Source organism: Coregonus clupeaformis, unplaced genomic scaffold (genome assembly GCF_020615455.1).
Source record: "Coregonus clupeaformis isolate EN_2021a unplaced genomic scaffold, ASM2061545v1 scaf0281, whole genome shotgun sequence".
NCBI lineage: Eukaryota > Metazoa > Chordata > Actinopteri > Salmoniformes > Salmonidae > Coregonus > Coregonus clupeaformis.
Genome location: NW_025533736.1, coordinates 108,291 through 123,532, shown reverse-complemented (window position 1 = coordinate 123,532; position 15,242 = coordinate 108,291). Strand labels below are relative to the sequence as shown.

Genomic DNA, 15,242 nt, shown 5'->3' with positions numbered 1-15,242 from the left:
TGTCTCTGTCTCTGTCTCTGTCTCTGTCTCTGTCTCTCTCTCACACACACACACACACACACACACACACACACACACACACACACACACACACACACACACACACACACACACCTAGGGCCTAAATGTTCTTACTTCTTGGGCGGCACCTGTCCCACATTGACCCGGACACAGATGACCTTGCGTGTCTGCATGCCTTGGGAGCAGGGGCCATGCCCATTGGTGTTGGGGCCAGCAGCAGACCTGGGGCCAGTGGTGGTGTTGAGGGCTGAGGCTGAGGGGTCTTCTGTACAGGGGCCCCAGAGGCCAGTCTGCCAGTGGTACACCGTGCATGCATGCTCGTTGCAGTTCCGCACCTCCTGCAGGGAACTGCTGTTGGGGCACATGCCACCACCTAGGAAGACGCAGGCACACACACAAACAAACGCACATACATAGAAAGGGCGAGCTGATGAGTTACTTCATAGAGCTTCGGCATCGTGCACATGTAATAACCAATAAGTTCAGATTCTCTACCACACCACACACATATACAGGGTGGTCCCAATGTCAATAGTTAGGGAGGCTCTGCCTTATACATGAAGCCCTTAAATAATGACAAAGTCTGCAAGATTCAGCCAATTATTGATAGTGACAGTCCATGATGGTGTTGAAAGGCTTGACCTCTCCCGGTGATTGACAATGCATTTTAATCCTCCTGCCCACTTAGAGGCTCAGACGATTCATCTCCTCCTACTGCTAGTTGCAAGTCTGATTCCCAACCCACTTCTCCACTTCTGTTGGATATACAACATCCAACACATCCAACATCACTCTGTCCCTTCCTCACCCCCACCCTCTCTCTCTCTCTCTCTCTCTCTCTCTGTGTGTCTCTCTGTCTCTCTCTGTGTCACTGTCTCTCTCTGTCTCTCTCTCTGTGTCACTCTCTCTCTCTCTCTCTCTCTCTCTCTGTGTCTCTCTCTCTCTCTCTGTCTCTCTCTGTATCTCTCTCTCTCTGTCTCTCTCTCTGTGTCACTGTCTCTCTCTGTGTCACTGTCTCTCTCTGTGTCACTGTCTCTCTCTCTCTCTCTCTCTCTCTCTCTGTGTCTCTCTCTCTCTCTCTCTGTGTGTCACTGTCTCTCTCTCTGTGTCACTGTCTCTCTCTCTCTCTCTCTCTCTCTCTCTCTCTCTCTCTCTCTCTGTGTCTCTCTCTCTCTCTCTGTCTCTCTCTGTATCTCTCTCTCTCTGTCTCTCTCTCTGTGTCACTGTCTCTCTCTGTGTCACTGTCTCTCTCTGTCTCTCTCTCTCTGTGTCACTGTCTCTCTCTCTCTCTCTCTCTCTCTCTCTCTCTCTCTCTCTCTCTCTCTCTCTCTCTCTCTCTCTCTCTGTCTCTCTCTCTGTGTCACTGTCTCTCTCTCTCTCTCTCTCTCTCTCTCTCTCTCTCTCTCTCTGTCTCTCTCTCTGTGTCACTGTCTCTCTCTCTCTCTCTCTCTCTCTCTCTCTCTCTCTCTCTCTCTGTGTCACTGTCACTGTCTCTCTCTCTCTCTCTCTCTCTCTCTCTCTCTCTCTCTCTCTCTCTCTCTCTCTCTCTTTCTGTATCTCTCTCTCTCTGTCTCTCTCTCTGTGTCACTCTCTCTCTCTCTCTGTGTCACTCTCTCTCTCTCTCTCTCTCTCTCTCTCTCTCTCTCTCTCTCTCTCTCTCTCTCTCTCTCTCTCTCTCTCTGTGTGTGTCTCTCTCTCTCTCTCTCTCTCTCTCTCTCTGTGTCGCTGTCTCTCTCATCTCTGCTCAGTGGAGGCAGATGGGTCGATAGAGTGAGATTCAGAGCCCTTAGTGCTTCAGAGTAATTGCAGACACTTACAGCTTTGGGCAGTGATGAAGGGGCATTGTGGGACTGTAAGTCCTTCACACATGCACCATCCTGAGATGAAAGCCAACCGGCTCCATAATGAGCAGCAGCGGTGTTGTTCACAGGCCGGTCAACGTGGAATGCCAACTCAGACAAATCTAAACCTGATGGCAAATGAACAGACCTCCTCCTCCTTCCTTTCTGCTGACTGCTACCTGCTTACATCGCTGACTAACCATGTCGGTTTGCTGGTTCTGCCAATAGCGTAAACTAACCAGACAAATATGCCACAGATGGTGCCCAGACAGCCCAGACTGACCTAGAAAAGTGGTTTGGGTTGGGCAGAGGTAAAGTCTATGTCGATTCTACAGAGAGCTGTAGTGGATGATTTATGAATGGTGAAGCAACATCAGTCCTGTCTTAATGTGACAAGTGCAATCGCTTTGATGCTACTCAAAGGATGCGGGTCATGGAATATGGGTTTATTCATGTTTGCAGTATGAATTTCAGCACTTTTCTGACTTATTCACAAAATTTGCTCGGAAAGACATCCATAATCACAGTTTTTTTATTGTTTCAACAATGGATTGTCCCTTTAAATAATCTACCCAAATCTCCACGCTAACAATATCTACTACTCATCAACCAACAACAACTACTACTACTACTACTACTTCTACTACTACTACTTCTACTTCTCCTCCTACTACTACTACTACTCATTTTACAGATAAATATTGAATGTACCAAAAAGCTCTGGAAACTTTGGCACCCTTGAAAGACCTTTGGAAAACATTGATATGGAATGTTAAAATTCTCACATCAAGATATGAGAATATCAAAATACATTTGAAGAATTAGTTATACTTACTTACGGTAACCACAACAACAAAACCAACTGCAACTACTTATTTCACTACATCTAGTGCTACTAGGATTTTAAATCAAACCTACGGTGCCCAAAGGCTGTCGCGGTATAACTACAGTAAAGTCTATAGACATTGGCAGAAATCCTATTATTTTGTCATTTGTCAGCATGTCACTAAGGTTAAATGTAGCTAACAGCTAGTTTCAATCACAAGTGTTACCCTCCATCACTGTGATCCATGCCACTACCATTGCAGTTACTGTGGGGAGGTAAACAACATGCAGATAAACTTTTAGCCAAATGTTTAAATGAAAACAAAAAATCATAGTGACAGAGAGAGGGACAGACAGACAGACAGACAGACAGACAGACAGACAGACAGACAGACAGACAGACAGTAACAGACAGCAACAAACAGCAACAGACAGAGTGATAGACAGACAGTAACAGACAGTAACTGACAAAGGGACAGACACCATGAAGGAAAGCTTGGCTTGAAAGCTACAGTATACAAAGATAAAGACCCCTTCTAAATAGTGTATTAACAGTACAGTAGATAGACAATACAGACCATACAGAACAGTACACCATCTACAGTACATAGTCTCATAGTCACCTTCGCCAGCGTTGTAGGCCAGTATGGAGCGGGTCCTCAGCTGCTTGCCCTCAATGGTTTTGCTGGAACAGGTTTGGGAGCAGGAAGACCAGGAGGTCCAGTCGCTGAGGACACAGTCCTTAGGGCAAGGCACCTCACAGGCGATGGGCTCAGGGGCAGGGGCTCCCCCACACAGCTCCCTGTCCACCATGTCACCTGGGTGGCACAAAGAATGGTACAGTCAAGGAATGCACACCATTATAACAATAGAAAAACAGAATCTTCAATACAGAAACAAATCTCAAAGCAAAAAAAGAATCTGTAATTGTACTACACTTCATATAACTTAGCAAACTCTTATCCAGAGCGACTTACAGGAGCAATTAGAGTTAAGTGCCTTGCTCAAGGCACATAGACAGATTATTTCAACTAGTCGGCTCGGGGATTCAAACCACTAGGCTACCTGCCACCCTCCATTATAATGTTCTACAATATGATAAACCACACTACAATTTCCTGGTCCATCGGTGGGCTTGTTTATATATTGTTTCCTTAGTATCATTGAATGCTAATCAATTTCAACCCACACAATTAATTAACACAGCCATTCAATTTGATCTGTTGTCTTCCTTTTGACATCACAGTTGGATCAAATGTTTGGTGACTGTTTAATAGCATGCTGGGTTAAGGTTATCAAGGATAATCTGTACAATATATTAATATTGATGTCTCTATTCTCAATGTAACTCGATCTGAATACTGAATTAGCTTTGGACATAGTAAGTACAAACTCACTTGGGACATTTTACACTTATACATTTATGATTTATGAGCGCTTAAGTGGGTTATACTATTAAGCCACATATTCTGTATGTGCTTTTAACAGATTAACCTTTAATGTAGTGGGCTAAATCAGGGTCACACAGAGTGTTTCTTGGTAGTCTTAAACAAATCTACTTTGAAACAAAAGTATATACCTCACACACATGGTTATGGGCTTACAAGAAAGAAGACACCTGTACCATGTCAGGTATAGAGTTGAAATGTATTAAATGTTTAGTTTGCATCCCAATATTACACTTCATATACATCACAGAAGACTGAAATATAACAAAACCGTTTGACATAGAAACACCAGATTTTAGGCACACAAAAAAACAATGATGTTTATTATTTATGAAATTATGAAAAACATTAATAATATTCCACCTATGAGGCCACTAGAGGGCGATTTGGTCATTTGACTGCAGGAAAGGGCTACCATGTTGCAATGAACTGAATTCAAGACATTTGAATTCAAGACAATTCAGCACTCCAAATGAGCAACACAATGGCTCTGTAGAGTAAATATGTATGTTCCGACAGTTGGTTTTTGCAATTTCAGGCTGAGGATGAGTTGAGCTTCAAACCCTCCGAACGGCCTGCCTTTGCATTACGATGTCACTGATGAGTATTCAGCGAACCAATCGTGACTGAACCGAGACAGTGTGGAAATGCAAAGTGACAGGGAAACCCAGTGGCTCTCACGGTGATGAAAACATGAATGAACAAAACAGAGAAAAATGGTTCCTTTTAAATGAGTCAGAACAGTGAATATCAGTATATATCAGAAGCTCTCAGTATCGACAGTGGCGTTTCAATGACATTTGTATAGACCCCTGTCTGTGGTGTGGCTGTTTGCTGTTGCTGTGGTAGTTTCATAAGATTCAGCCTCAGTGTGAGGAAAAGTTCGGAAGACAGACATTGAGCCCAAAGTCTCTAGGGCAAAAAGTTGCCCAAAATCATAACACAACAAATCAATTTCCATCAGCGGAGACAGGGGGAATCAGTCAACGCCAGTCAAAATAGGTAGAAAAACACAAAGAGGTTATGCCTCTCACAGAGCTACTAGGAAGACAGCCCCTGACCTGGCAATAACCCTGAATGTCACTAGTGGATGTACATGTACAGTATGTCCTGTATGAGGTAAAATGACAATGTAACGTAGGATGAGGAGCTTTATAAATATTTCAGTTTTTCAGAATTTGGAGGACGATAAGAGAGGTTATCGTCAAAGGAGTATCGTAGGAGTATGATTTGGACTCAATCCATTACAGTGCCTGTATATATCTCTGTGTATCTCTTTGATATCTCTCTATATCTCTTTCATAACACTCAAACTAGGAATGGTGACTATACTTGGGATTGATAGCATAAGCATTTTTGTCAATTGCACCCATATTCTGAAACCTGCTCAAAACCCCAGACAGCATCTCTCTGCACCGACTGCCATTGTCTTCAGTCAAACATTCTTCAGTAATAAAATGGAGCAGTAAAACCAGGAAGCTGAAAAGTTAAGGGAGTCCCCGAGACTCAGGGCCAGAGAGAATGTATTTGATTTAGTGCGAGCAGGGTTTAATTGCTCTGGCTAAGAGAGGGAAAGGGAGGGAGGGCAATATGTGACTATGCTGAACTAGGGAAGTGTTAAAGGAGATGGGGATGTGAGGTGGGGGAGGGTGTCTGGAGAGAACTCCATGATAAATGGCAACCATGATAAATGGCATGGCGGCTAACCACCATTCTCTCTCTAGTCGTCTCCAGCTCTTCACTCACTTACAGTACAGCCATGAGTTAGGGGGTTGGTAGAGAGGTCACCTTGAGCAACATATGATTTTTCATCCAGAGGGTGAGACCTTGACTTAAGGCGTCAGCATGCGTTAGTTCGGCTGGTGCCTTGCCGAATTCGGCTAGCCGAAGCAAATGAGTGTGCTCGCATACTCCCTTAAAAGATCTTCACTTGAAAAACAAGAAAAAAGCTGCAATTGTCCATTTTGATGGCCAGTATACATTTCCTCAAAATAGTCAGAATTAATCTAAGATAACTCAAGAAATCTATAATAAATGTTGACTTTCTTAGCCGCACAATTTTACATCTAACTAAGATGTTTGGTGTAGTATTTCTCAATAAAAAAAATTGCATGAAAATGAGTCGCCTTTATTGAAGAATCCCTATTGTTGACCAATCACCAATGAAGGGGCGTGGACTTCGGCTCCGAACTTCTGTAACGATCCCGGCTGTCTGAGTCGGGTCCTGGTCGTAACCTCCAGTTTCCCGAGGGTTCGGGAACGCTCCGGGGAGCGCTCTGGTTTCCGCACCTGCTTCCTATTAGCAATCTGCACACCTGGGCCTAATCAGCACCTTTCTTAGGCTCTGGCCCAACATCCAGTTCCTGCCGGATCGTTAGCCATGAACAGTAGGTGTTCTGTGTATCAGCTTAGAGCGTTCTAGCGTGAGTTTTGTTATTTTGTACTTTGTTGAGTTTTTGTGTTCTTACCTCCGTTTTTGTTCCACCTGCAGTCACACGTCCGGAACCTTCACCCCACCTCTGCCTGATGGTCGGCGGCTGCCGAGCCATCACTGGACCCAGACTGCACCCCCAACTACTCAACCACGCCGCCCGCTCTGTCCCTGGATTATACTGCACCTTTTGTCGTATCTAATAAACCCTCACCTTCGTTCAACTCTCCTTGTCCTGGTCTGCTTTTGGGTTCTGGCTGAGGGAACTGTGACAGAACGATCCGGCCAATTATGAACCCAGCGGACCTGGACTCTGTTCGCCATGCCATTACCCAGCAGGAGAAGATGTTGGGCCATCATAGCATGGTACTACAGGAGATCGCGTTGTCAGTTCGGAACCTTTCTACCGGCCTGACGGAGGTCCAGAACCAACGCCAGTGTCCGGTGGAGGACTCACTACCGGTTTCACCCATCTCGCCTGCCGCTTCTGAAGTTGTGTCCTTCCGTGAGCCCAAGGTCCCGACGCCGGATAAATATGAGGGGGAGCTGGGAAGATGCCGTTCCTTCCTTATGCAGTGTGGATTAGTGTTCGATCTACAGCCCTACTCTTATGCCACTGACAAGGCTAGGATAGCCTTTTTGATTGAGTTGCTGCGTGGTCGAGCGCTGGAGTGGGCTTCAGCCGTTTGGGAACGACAGGATCCCTGCATGGCTTCATACCAGGGGTTCACGGCCGAGATGAGGAAGCTCTTCGACCATTCCGTCCGAGGGAGGGACGCAGCTAGGCGTCTGTTTTCTCTTCACCAAGGAACTCGCAGCGTGGCCGACTTCGTGATCGAGTTCAAGACGTTGGCTGTGGAGAGTGGGTGGAACGAGGAGTCTTTGCAAGCGGCCTTTTACCAGGGCCTGTCGGAGCAGCTCAAGGATGAGTTGATCTCCTATCCGGAGCCTAGTGACCTGGACAGCTTGGTAGCCTTGTCTATTCGGGTGGATAATCGAGTCCGAGAGCGAAGGAGGGAGAAGCAATGGGGTCCGTCCAATCGATCAGCTTCTCAGTTCCCAGTCGGATCGGGTGGTGGACCAGAACACGTCGATCATTCTCCACCACTAAGGATTAGTAGAGAGGACCTCTCTCCCGATTCGGAACCCATGCAAGTGGGGCGGCACGGGTTAACCAAGGAGGAGCGTCAACATAGACGTAAGACCAACTGCTGCCTCTACTGTGGTCGCTCGGGACATTACATCTCCACTTGTTCCCGGCGGTCGTCAAACTGCCCGGCTCGCTAAAGTTGGGAGGACTTTTAGCGAGCCAGTTTCAACCTCTCAGTACCTCTGTCAGACCCCGCTTCCCGGCTACCCTTGTGAACAGGAATCAGAGCTTAGCGCTTAACGCTTTTATCGATTCAGGTGCCGATGGAAGCTTTCTTGATGCCGAGTTGGTGGAACAGCTGGGGCTTTCCAAGGAGCAATTGCCGGAAGCCATTGAAGCGACCACTCTGAACGGCAGTAGTCTGGCACGTATCACGATGAGGACTGAACCGGTTAAGATGCGGTTGTCGGGGAATCATTCGGAGATGATTTCATTTTTCATTCTGCCGTCTTCCCATGTTCCTCTGGTCCTTGGATACCCCTGGCTGAAGGAACACAATCCCACGTTCGATTGGGCGACGGGCAAGGTAACGAGTTGGAGCCTTGATTGTCATGCTAACTGTCTCAAGACTGCCTGCCCCCATTCGGTTCCCAGTCAGGTGATTGAGGCTAAACCCCCCAGATTTGTCCCTGGTTCCCGAGACATATCACGATTTGGGGAAGTTTTCAGTAAGCAGAAGGCTCTGTCACTTCCTCCCCACCGACCATATGATTGTGCCATCAACCTGGTTCCTGGAGCTGTCTACCCCAAGGGAAGGTTATACAGTATCTCCCGACCTGAACGTGAGGCGTTGGAGACCTACATCAAGGAGTCCCTAGCTGCTGGTCTCGTTCGTCCCTCGTCATCACCCCTGGGGGCAGGATTCTTCTTTGTGGGAAAGAAGGATGGCTCTCTTCGACCGTGTATTGATTATCGGGGGTTGAATGACATCACGGTCAAGAACAAGTATCCCCTGCCCTTGATGAGTTCTGCCTTCGACTCCTTACAGGGTGCTACGGTGTTCACCAAGCTAGACCTACGCAATGCGTATCACCTGGTCCGGATCAGAGAGGGGGACGAGTGGTTGACGGGTTTCAATACACCGATGGGTCACTTCGAGTATCAGGTGATGCCGTTTGGACTGACCAATGCTCCAGCGGTATTCCAGAGTATGGTGAACGACGTCCTGAGAGATATGATCGGTCTCTTCGTGTTTGTTTACCTGGATGACATTCTGATCTTCTCGAAGGAACCTTCCGACCACGTCCAGCATGTCCGGCAGGTTCTGCAGCGATTGTTGGAGAATCGTCTGTTCGTGAAGGCCGAGAAGTGCGAGTTTCACGCCCACACTACATCCTTTCTCGGGTACATCATCTCCAGGGGTGAGATTAGGATGGATCAGGAGAAGGTTAGAGCGGTTCTGGAATGGGTCCAGCCCGGTACGAGATTGCAACTCCAGAGATTTTTGGGGTTTGCGAATTTCTACCGCAGATTCATCCGGGGATTACAGCCGTGTGGCCGCTCCATTAACTGCCTTGACTTCCAGTATCAGGACCTTCAAGTGGAATCCGGAGGCGGATCGATGCGTTTCTGGATTTGAAGAGGCGATTCACCAACGCACCGATTCTCTCTCAACCGGACACGGCCCGTCAGTTCGTGCGTTGAAGTGGACGCGGTCGGATGTGGGAGTTAGCGCCATCCTGTCGCAGCGATGCTCCACGGACAGTAAACTCCATCCCTGCGCCTACTACTCTCGTCGCCTTTCGCCTGCAGAGAGGAATTACGATGTGGGTAACCGGGAGCTTCTCGCGGTGAAACTTGCCTTGGAGGAGTGGCGCCACTGGTTGGAGGCGGAGCAACCGTTTATTGTCTGGACTGACCACAAGAATCTTGCTTACGTGCAATCGGCTAAACGTCTCAACTCCCGTCAGGCCAGGTGGGCGTTGTTTTTCGGACGATTCAAGTTTGCCCTGACATTCCGACCTGGATCTAAGAACGGCAAGGCGGACGCCTTGTCCCGGATGTTCTCCAAGACGGAGGAGAGTGGGTCCAAGACCGAGACTATTCTCCCCCGGAACTGCGTCGTGGGAGCAGTGATGTGGAAGATTGAGGAGGAGGTGCTGGCGGCCCTTCGGACTCAGCCCGGTCCCGGTAACGGTCCACCCGGGTCGGTTGTTTGTGCCTGAGTCGGTCCGTCCTGCTGTCCTCAAATGGTCCCACGCCAGCAAGATGGCTTGTCACCCGGGCGTGGCTCGGACTATGGCGTTTCTTCGCAGACGTTTTTGGTGGCCTGCCATGGCCGAGATACTCGGGGTTTTGTTGCTGCCTGTCCAGTGTGTGCGCAGAATAAGAGTACCAATCGGCCCAGCTCTGGACTACTTCATCCCCTTCCTATTCCCCGGCGTCCATGGTCGCATCTGGCCCTGGACTTCGTCACGGGGTTGCCCGCTTCTGAGGGGAACACGGTTGTTCTGACTATCGTGGACAGATTCAGCAAGTTCGCCCACTTTGTGCCTATTGCCAAGCTTCCCTCTGCCTCGGAGACGTCCGAGATCCTGGTTAGGGAGGTTTTCAGGGTCCACGGTTTGCCCAGTGATATCGTTTCCGACCGTGGCCCTCAGTTTACCTCTGCTGTCTGGAAGTCCTTCTGTTTGGCCATTGGAGCTACAGTCAGTCTCACATCTGGTTTTCACCCCCAATCCAATGGTCAGGCGGAGAGAGCCAACCAGAAGATGGAATCCACGCTACGCTGTCTGGTCTCTTCCAACCCCCACCTCCTGGGCCTCTCAGTTGCCTTGGGTTGAGTATGCCCACAATACTCTCCCTACATCTGCCACTGGGATGTCTCCCTTCCAGTGCCTGTATGGCTACCAACCTCCCCTGTTCCCTTCTCAGGAGAAGGAGCTCTCAGTGCCTTCTGTTCAGGCCCATATTCGAGCGTTGCCACCGGACCTGGCATCGGGCCAGAAAGGCACTCCTTAGAGGTTCGGACCGTATCAGCTCCAGGCGAATCGTCGCCGGATCCCCGCTCCCACCTATACCATCGGAGATAGGGTTTGGTTGGCCACACGGGATCTTCCGTTACGGACTGAGTCTAGGAAGTTGTTACCGAAGTTTATTGGTCCGTTTGTGGTGGAGAAGGTGATCAATCCAGTGGCAGTGCGACTCAAACTACCGAGGACGCTCAGAGTCCATCCCACCTTTCATGTCTCCTGCCTCAAGCCTGTCTTCCTCAGTCCTCTGTTGCCTCCTCCGCCTCCTCCTCCTCCTCCTCGGATGATCGGAGGTGGTCCTGCCTACACGGTGCGTCGCATTATGGATTCCAGACGGCGGGGCCGGGGTTTCCAGTATCTCGTGGACTGGGAGGGGTATGGTCCTGAAGAGAGGAGTTGGATTCCGCGGCGACAGGTCCTAGATGCGGATCTCATCAGGGACTTTTACCGCCTCCATCCTGGCGCTCCGGGAGTCCCGCCCGGTGGCGTTGGCCGGAGGGGGGTACTGTAACGATCCCGGCTGTCTGAGTCGGGTCCTGGTCGTAACCTCCAGTTTCCCGAGGGTTCGGGAACGCTCCGGGGAGCGCTCTGGTTTCCGCACCTGCTTCCTATTAGCAATCTGCACACCTGGGCCTAATCAGCACCTTTCTTAGGCTCTGGCCCAACATCCAGTTCCTGCCGGATCGTTAGCCATGAACAGTAGGTGTTCTGTGTATCAGCTTAGAGCGTTCTAGCGTGAGTTTTGTTATTTTGTACTTTGTTGAGTTTTTGTGTTCTTACCTCCGTTTTTGTTCCACCTGCAGTCACACGTCCGGAACCTTCACCCCACCTCTGCCTGATGGTCGGCGGCTGCCGAGCCATCACTGGACCCAGACTGCACCCCCAACTACTCAACCACGCCGCCCGCTCTGTCCCTGGATTATACTGCACCTTTTGTCGTATCTAATAAACCCTCACCTTCGTTCAACTCTCCTTGTCCTGGTCTGCTTTTGGGTTCTGGCTGAGGGAACTGTGACAACTTCGGCTTGCCTCCAGAAAAAAATGTATGTGCCCGAACAGCCGGGAAAACCCTCACCGAAGTCCAAAACAAACAAAAACGTCACAAAATGTCATCATATAATATATGCACAAACTTTTCCGAACTGTTTCGGCTGGGAAGAATGCGGACACCTTTATTCATCACAGTGGTCCTCTGTAGCTCAGCTGGTAGAGCACGGCGCTTGTAACGCCAAGGTAGTGGGTTCGATCCCCGGGACCACCCATACACAAAAAAAATGTATGCACGCACGACTGTAAGTCGCTTTGGATAAAAGCGTCTGCTAAATGGCATATTATTATTATTATTAGATGGAAATAGTTAATCTGGAAGTGGTGGGCTAGTCTTGGGGGGGATCAGGGAGCTGAGGTAACAATGTGGTGGATTCTGAGCATAATAGTAAGTCAGAATAATATAGTACAGTTTTATTGTACTATGCTAGCTTAGCAGGCATAACTGGTTGAAATAACGTCTTAATGACAACATTTCAACCAGTTCCTGGTTGTAACGACGTCATTTCAATCAGTTTTGCCTGTTGGCAGTGTTCTACATGAATTAGTCAAGCAAACGTCCACTGAAAATAAAGGACTCTATAATGTGCATTAACCGAATCAATAAACCTATAGACTGCAATCATGGAGCTTTATCTACAATCACACAGCAACGATTATGGAGACTGAGTTTAACGGAATTAACGAGGGAAAAATCCAATTGAAATTATCTTCAGCCGAGAATTAGTTATTACTATGATTTTCCTCACCGGTGCTGTTAACACACTGGACCTGAGGTATCTGTGTCCCAGGGCCACACGGCAGCTCCCCGTCGGGGCTACACTCATCCAGTCTGACCAGGCGCCAGTCCCAGCAGCTGGGTTCATCACATGGGACAGCCTCCACCAGGTGAGGGCAGTTCCCTGGTCCACCCGTTGGCTCATTGCTGATCTCCCGTTTCCTCAGTTTAAAACCTGCGGAAGGAAAAATATACATAATTCCATTTAATATAAAAAATCAAATAGAAATACATAAAACCATATGAAAACAAATGAAAAACATATGAAAAAATACATAATATGCCTAATTGTCCTCCTTTGGAATTGATCTCTTGAACAGCTCTCTTGAAATTGAATAATATGATATGTTATTACGATAAGATTAGGATTAATGTAAAAGCGCAAGCAAATAATTGGCTAGTTAATTGTTGGCACTTTAACAAATACTGTGATCAAATCGACCATAAATTGATACAAAGAGAGGATTTCATTGTGAAGAGCCAGCGTGTAATTATCATGTGGGTGTTGAACCACCCACAGATGTTAGATACTGCATTTATGCCAGAATATGTTTGTTCAAGAGGACCTTACAATGACTGCAATAACACCTACTACTATATATTCACAGATAACCTTCTGAAACTATGCCATATTCAGTAAATTCCATAACACCATGCATAACTCATGGCAAATACAAATCATATAACAATCATATGACATATGGCATGTTAACACAACTATTTTTCAACTGTTTATGTCTTATAACAAGTCATATGCCAGTTGCCATTTGATTTTAGGGACATACACTGTATATTAAAACACATAATACCACATACAATTGAAGTCGGAAGTTTACATACACCTTAGCCAAATACAATTAAACTCAGTTTTTCACAATTTCTGACATTTAATCCTAGTACAAATGCCCTGTTTTAGGTCAGTTAGGATCACCACTTTATTTTAAGAATGTGAAATGTCAGAATAATAGTAGAGAGAATGATTTATTTCAGCTTTTGTTTCTTTCAACACATTCCCAGTCGGTCAGAAGTTTTCATACACTCAATTAGTATTTGGTAGCATTGCCTTTAAATTGTTTAACTTGGGTCAAACGTTTCGGGTAGCCTTCCACAAGCTTCCCACAATAAGTTGGGTGAATTTTGGCCCATTCCTCCTGACAGAGCTGGTGTAACTGAGTCAGGTTTGTAGGCCTCCTTGCTCACATACACTTTTCAGTTCTGCCCACACATTTTCTATAGGATTGAGGTCAGGGATTTGTGATGGCCACTCCAATACCTTGACTTTGTTGTCCTTAAGCCATTTTGGCACAACTTTGGAAGTATGCTTGGGGTCATTGTCCATTTGGAAGACCCATTTGCGACCAAGCTTTAACTTCCTGACTGATGTCTTGAGATGTTGCTTCAATATATCCACATAATTGTGCTTCACGGTTGGGATGGTGTTCTTCGGCTTGCAAGCGTCCCCCCTTTTTCCTCCAAACATAACGATGGTCATTATGGCAAACAGTTCTATTTTTGTTTCATCGGACCAGAGGACATTTCTCCAAAAAGTACGATCTTTGTCCCCATGTGCAGTTGCAAACCATAGTCTGGCTTTTTTATGGTGGTTTTGGAGCCGTGGCTTCTTCCTTGCTGAGCGGCCTTTCAGGTTTTATCGATATAGGACTTGTTTTACTGTGGATATAGATACTTTTGTACCTGTTTCCTCCAGCATCTTCACAAGGTCCTTTGCTGTTGTTCTGGGATTGATTTGCACTTTCCACAGTAAGAACTCTGCATTCCACAGTAAGAACATCATACCAAAGGTCAAGCATGGTGGTGGTGGTGTGATGGTTTGGGGATGCTTTGCTGCCTCAGGACCTGGACGACTTGCCTTAATAGAAGGAACCATGAATTCTACTCTGTATCAGAGAATTCTACAGGAGAATGTCAGACCATCCATCTGTGAGCTGAAGCTGAAGCGTAGCTGGGTCATGCAGCAAGACAATGATCCAAAACACACAATCAAGTCTACATGAAAATTGCTAAAAAGCAACAAATTGGAAGTTTTGGAATGGCCTAGTCAAAGTCCAGACCTAATCCCAATTGAGATGTTGTGGCAGGACTTGAAACGAGCAGTTCATGCTTGAAAACCCACACATCACTGAGTTAAAGCAGTTCTGCATGGAAGAGTGGGCCAAAATTCCTCCACAGCGACGTGGGGAGATTGATCAACAACTACAGGAAGCATTTGGTTGGAGTCATTGCAGCTAAAGGTGGCACAACCAGTTATTGAGTGTAAAGGGGCAATTACTTTTTCACACAGGGGAATTGGGTGTTGCGTAACTTTGTTTATGAAATAAATGAAATAAATATGTAATTGTTGTGTTATTTGTTCACTTATGTTCCCTTTATCTAATATTAGGTTTTGGTTGAAGATCTGATAACATTCAGTATCACAAATATGCAAAAGTAGAGAAAGCACTGTATATGGGACTATCCAAATAAAGTGTGATCGACATACAATAGTCCCAGTCAAACCCTTATCCACACACCTTTCTTCCCTTCTTGGACATCACAGTTCTCATAGGTGCAGGGTCCCCAGGCCCCCCATGGGGACACTTCACACTCGATGGGACAGGGGATGTGACACAGCTGGGACGTGTTGGGGACGGGACCCCCACACAGCTTGCTGTCCACAGGACGGGATGCTAGGGACATGGAAATAAGGGACAGGCATTCAAATATACTTA

At 47.1% G+C, this 15,242-nt stretch overlaps 1 protein-coding gene across 1 annotated transcript in view; it reads right to left on the bottom strand.

Annotated features, from left to right (window-relative positions):
* The window catches only part of LOC121560547 (thrombospondin type-1 domain-containing protein 7A), a 122,033-nt gene that overhangs the window by 48,827 nt on the left and 57,964 nt on the right, over nt 1-15,242 (bottom strand). The window contains exons 5-8 of the mRNA XM_045214566.1: nt 15,045-15,200; nt 12,485-12,688; nt 3,311-3,505; nt 136-394 (exon numbers count right to left, since the gene is read on the bottom strand). Coding sequence (XP_045070501.1) covers nt 136-394; nt 3,311-3,505; nt 12,485-12,688; nt 15,045-15,200 — 814 coding nt within the window. The remainder of the gene's footprint in view (nt 1-135; nt 395-3,310; nt 3,506-12,484; nt 12,689-15,044; nt 15,201-15,242) is intronic.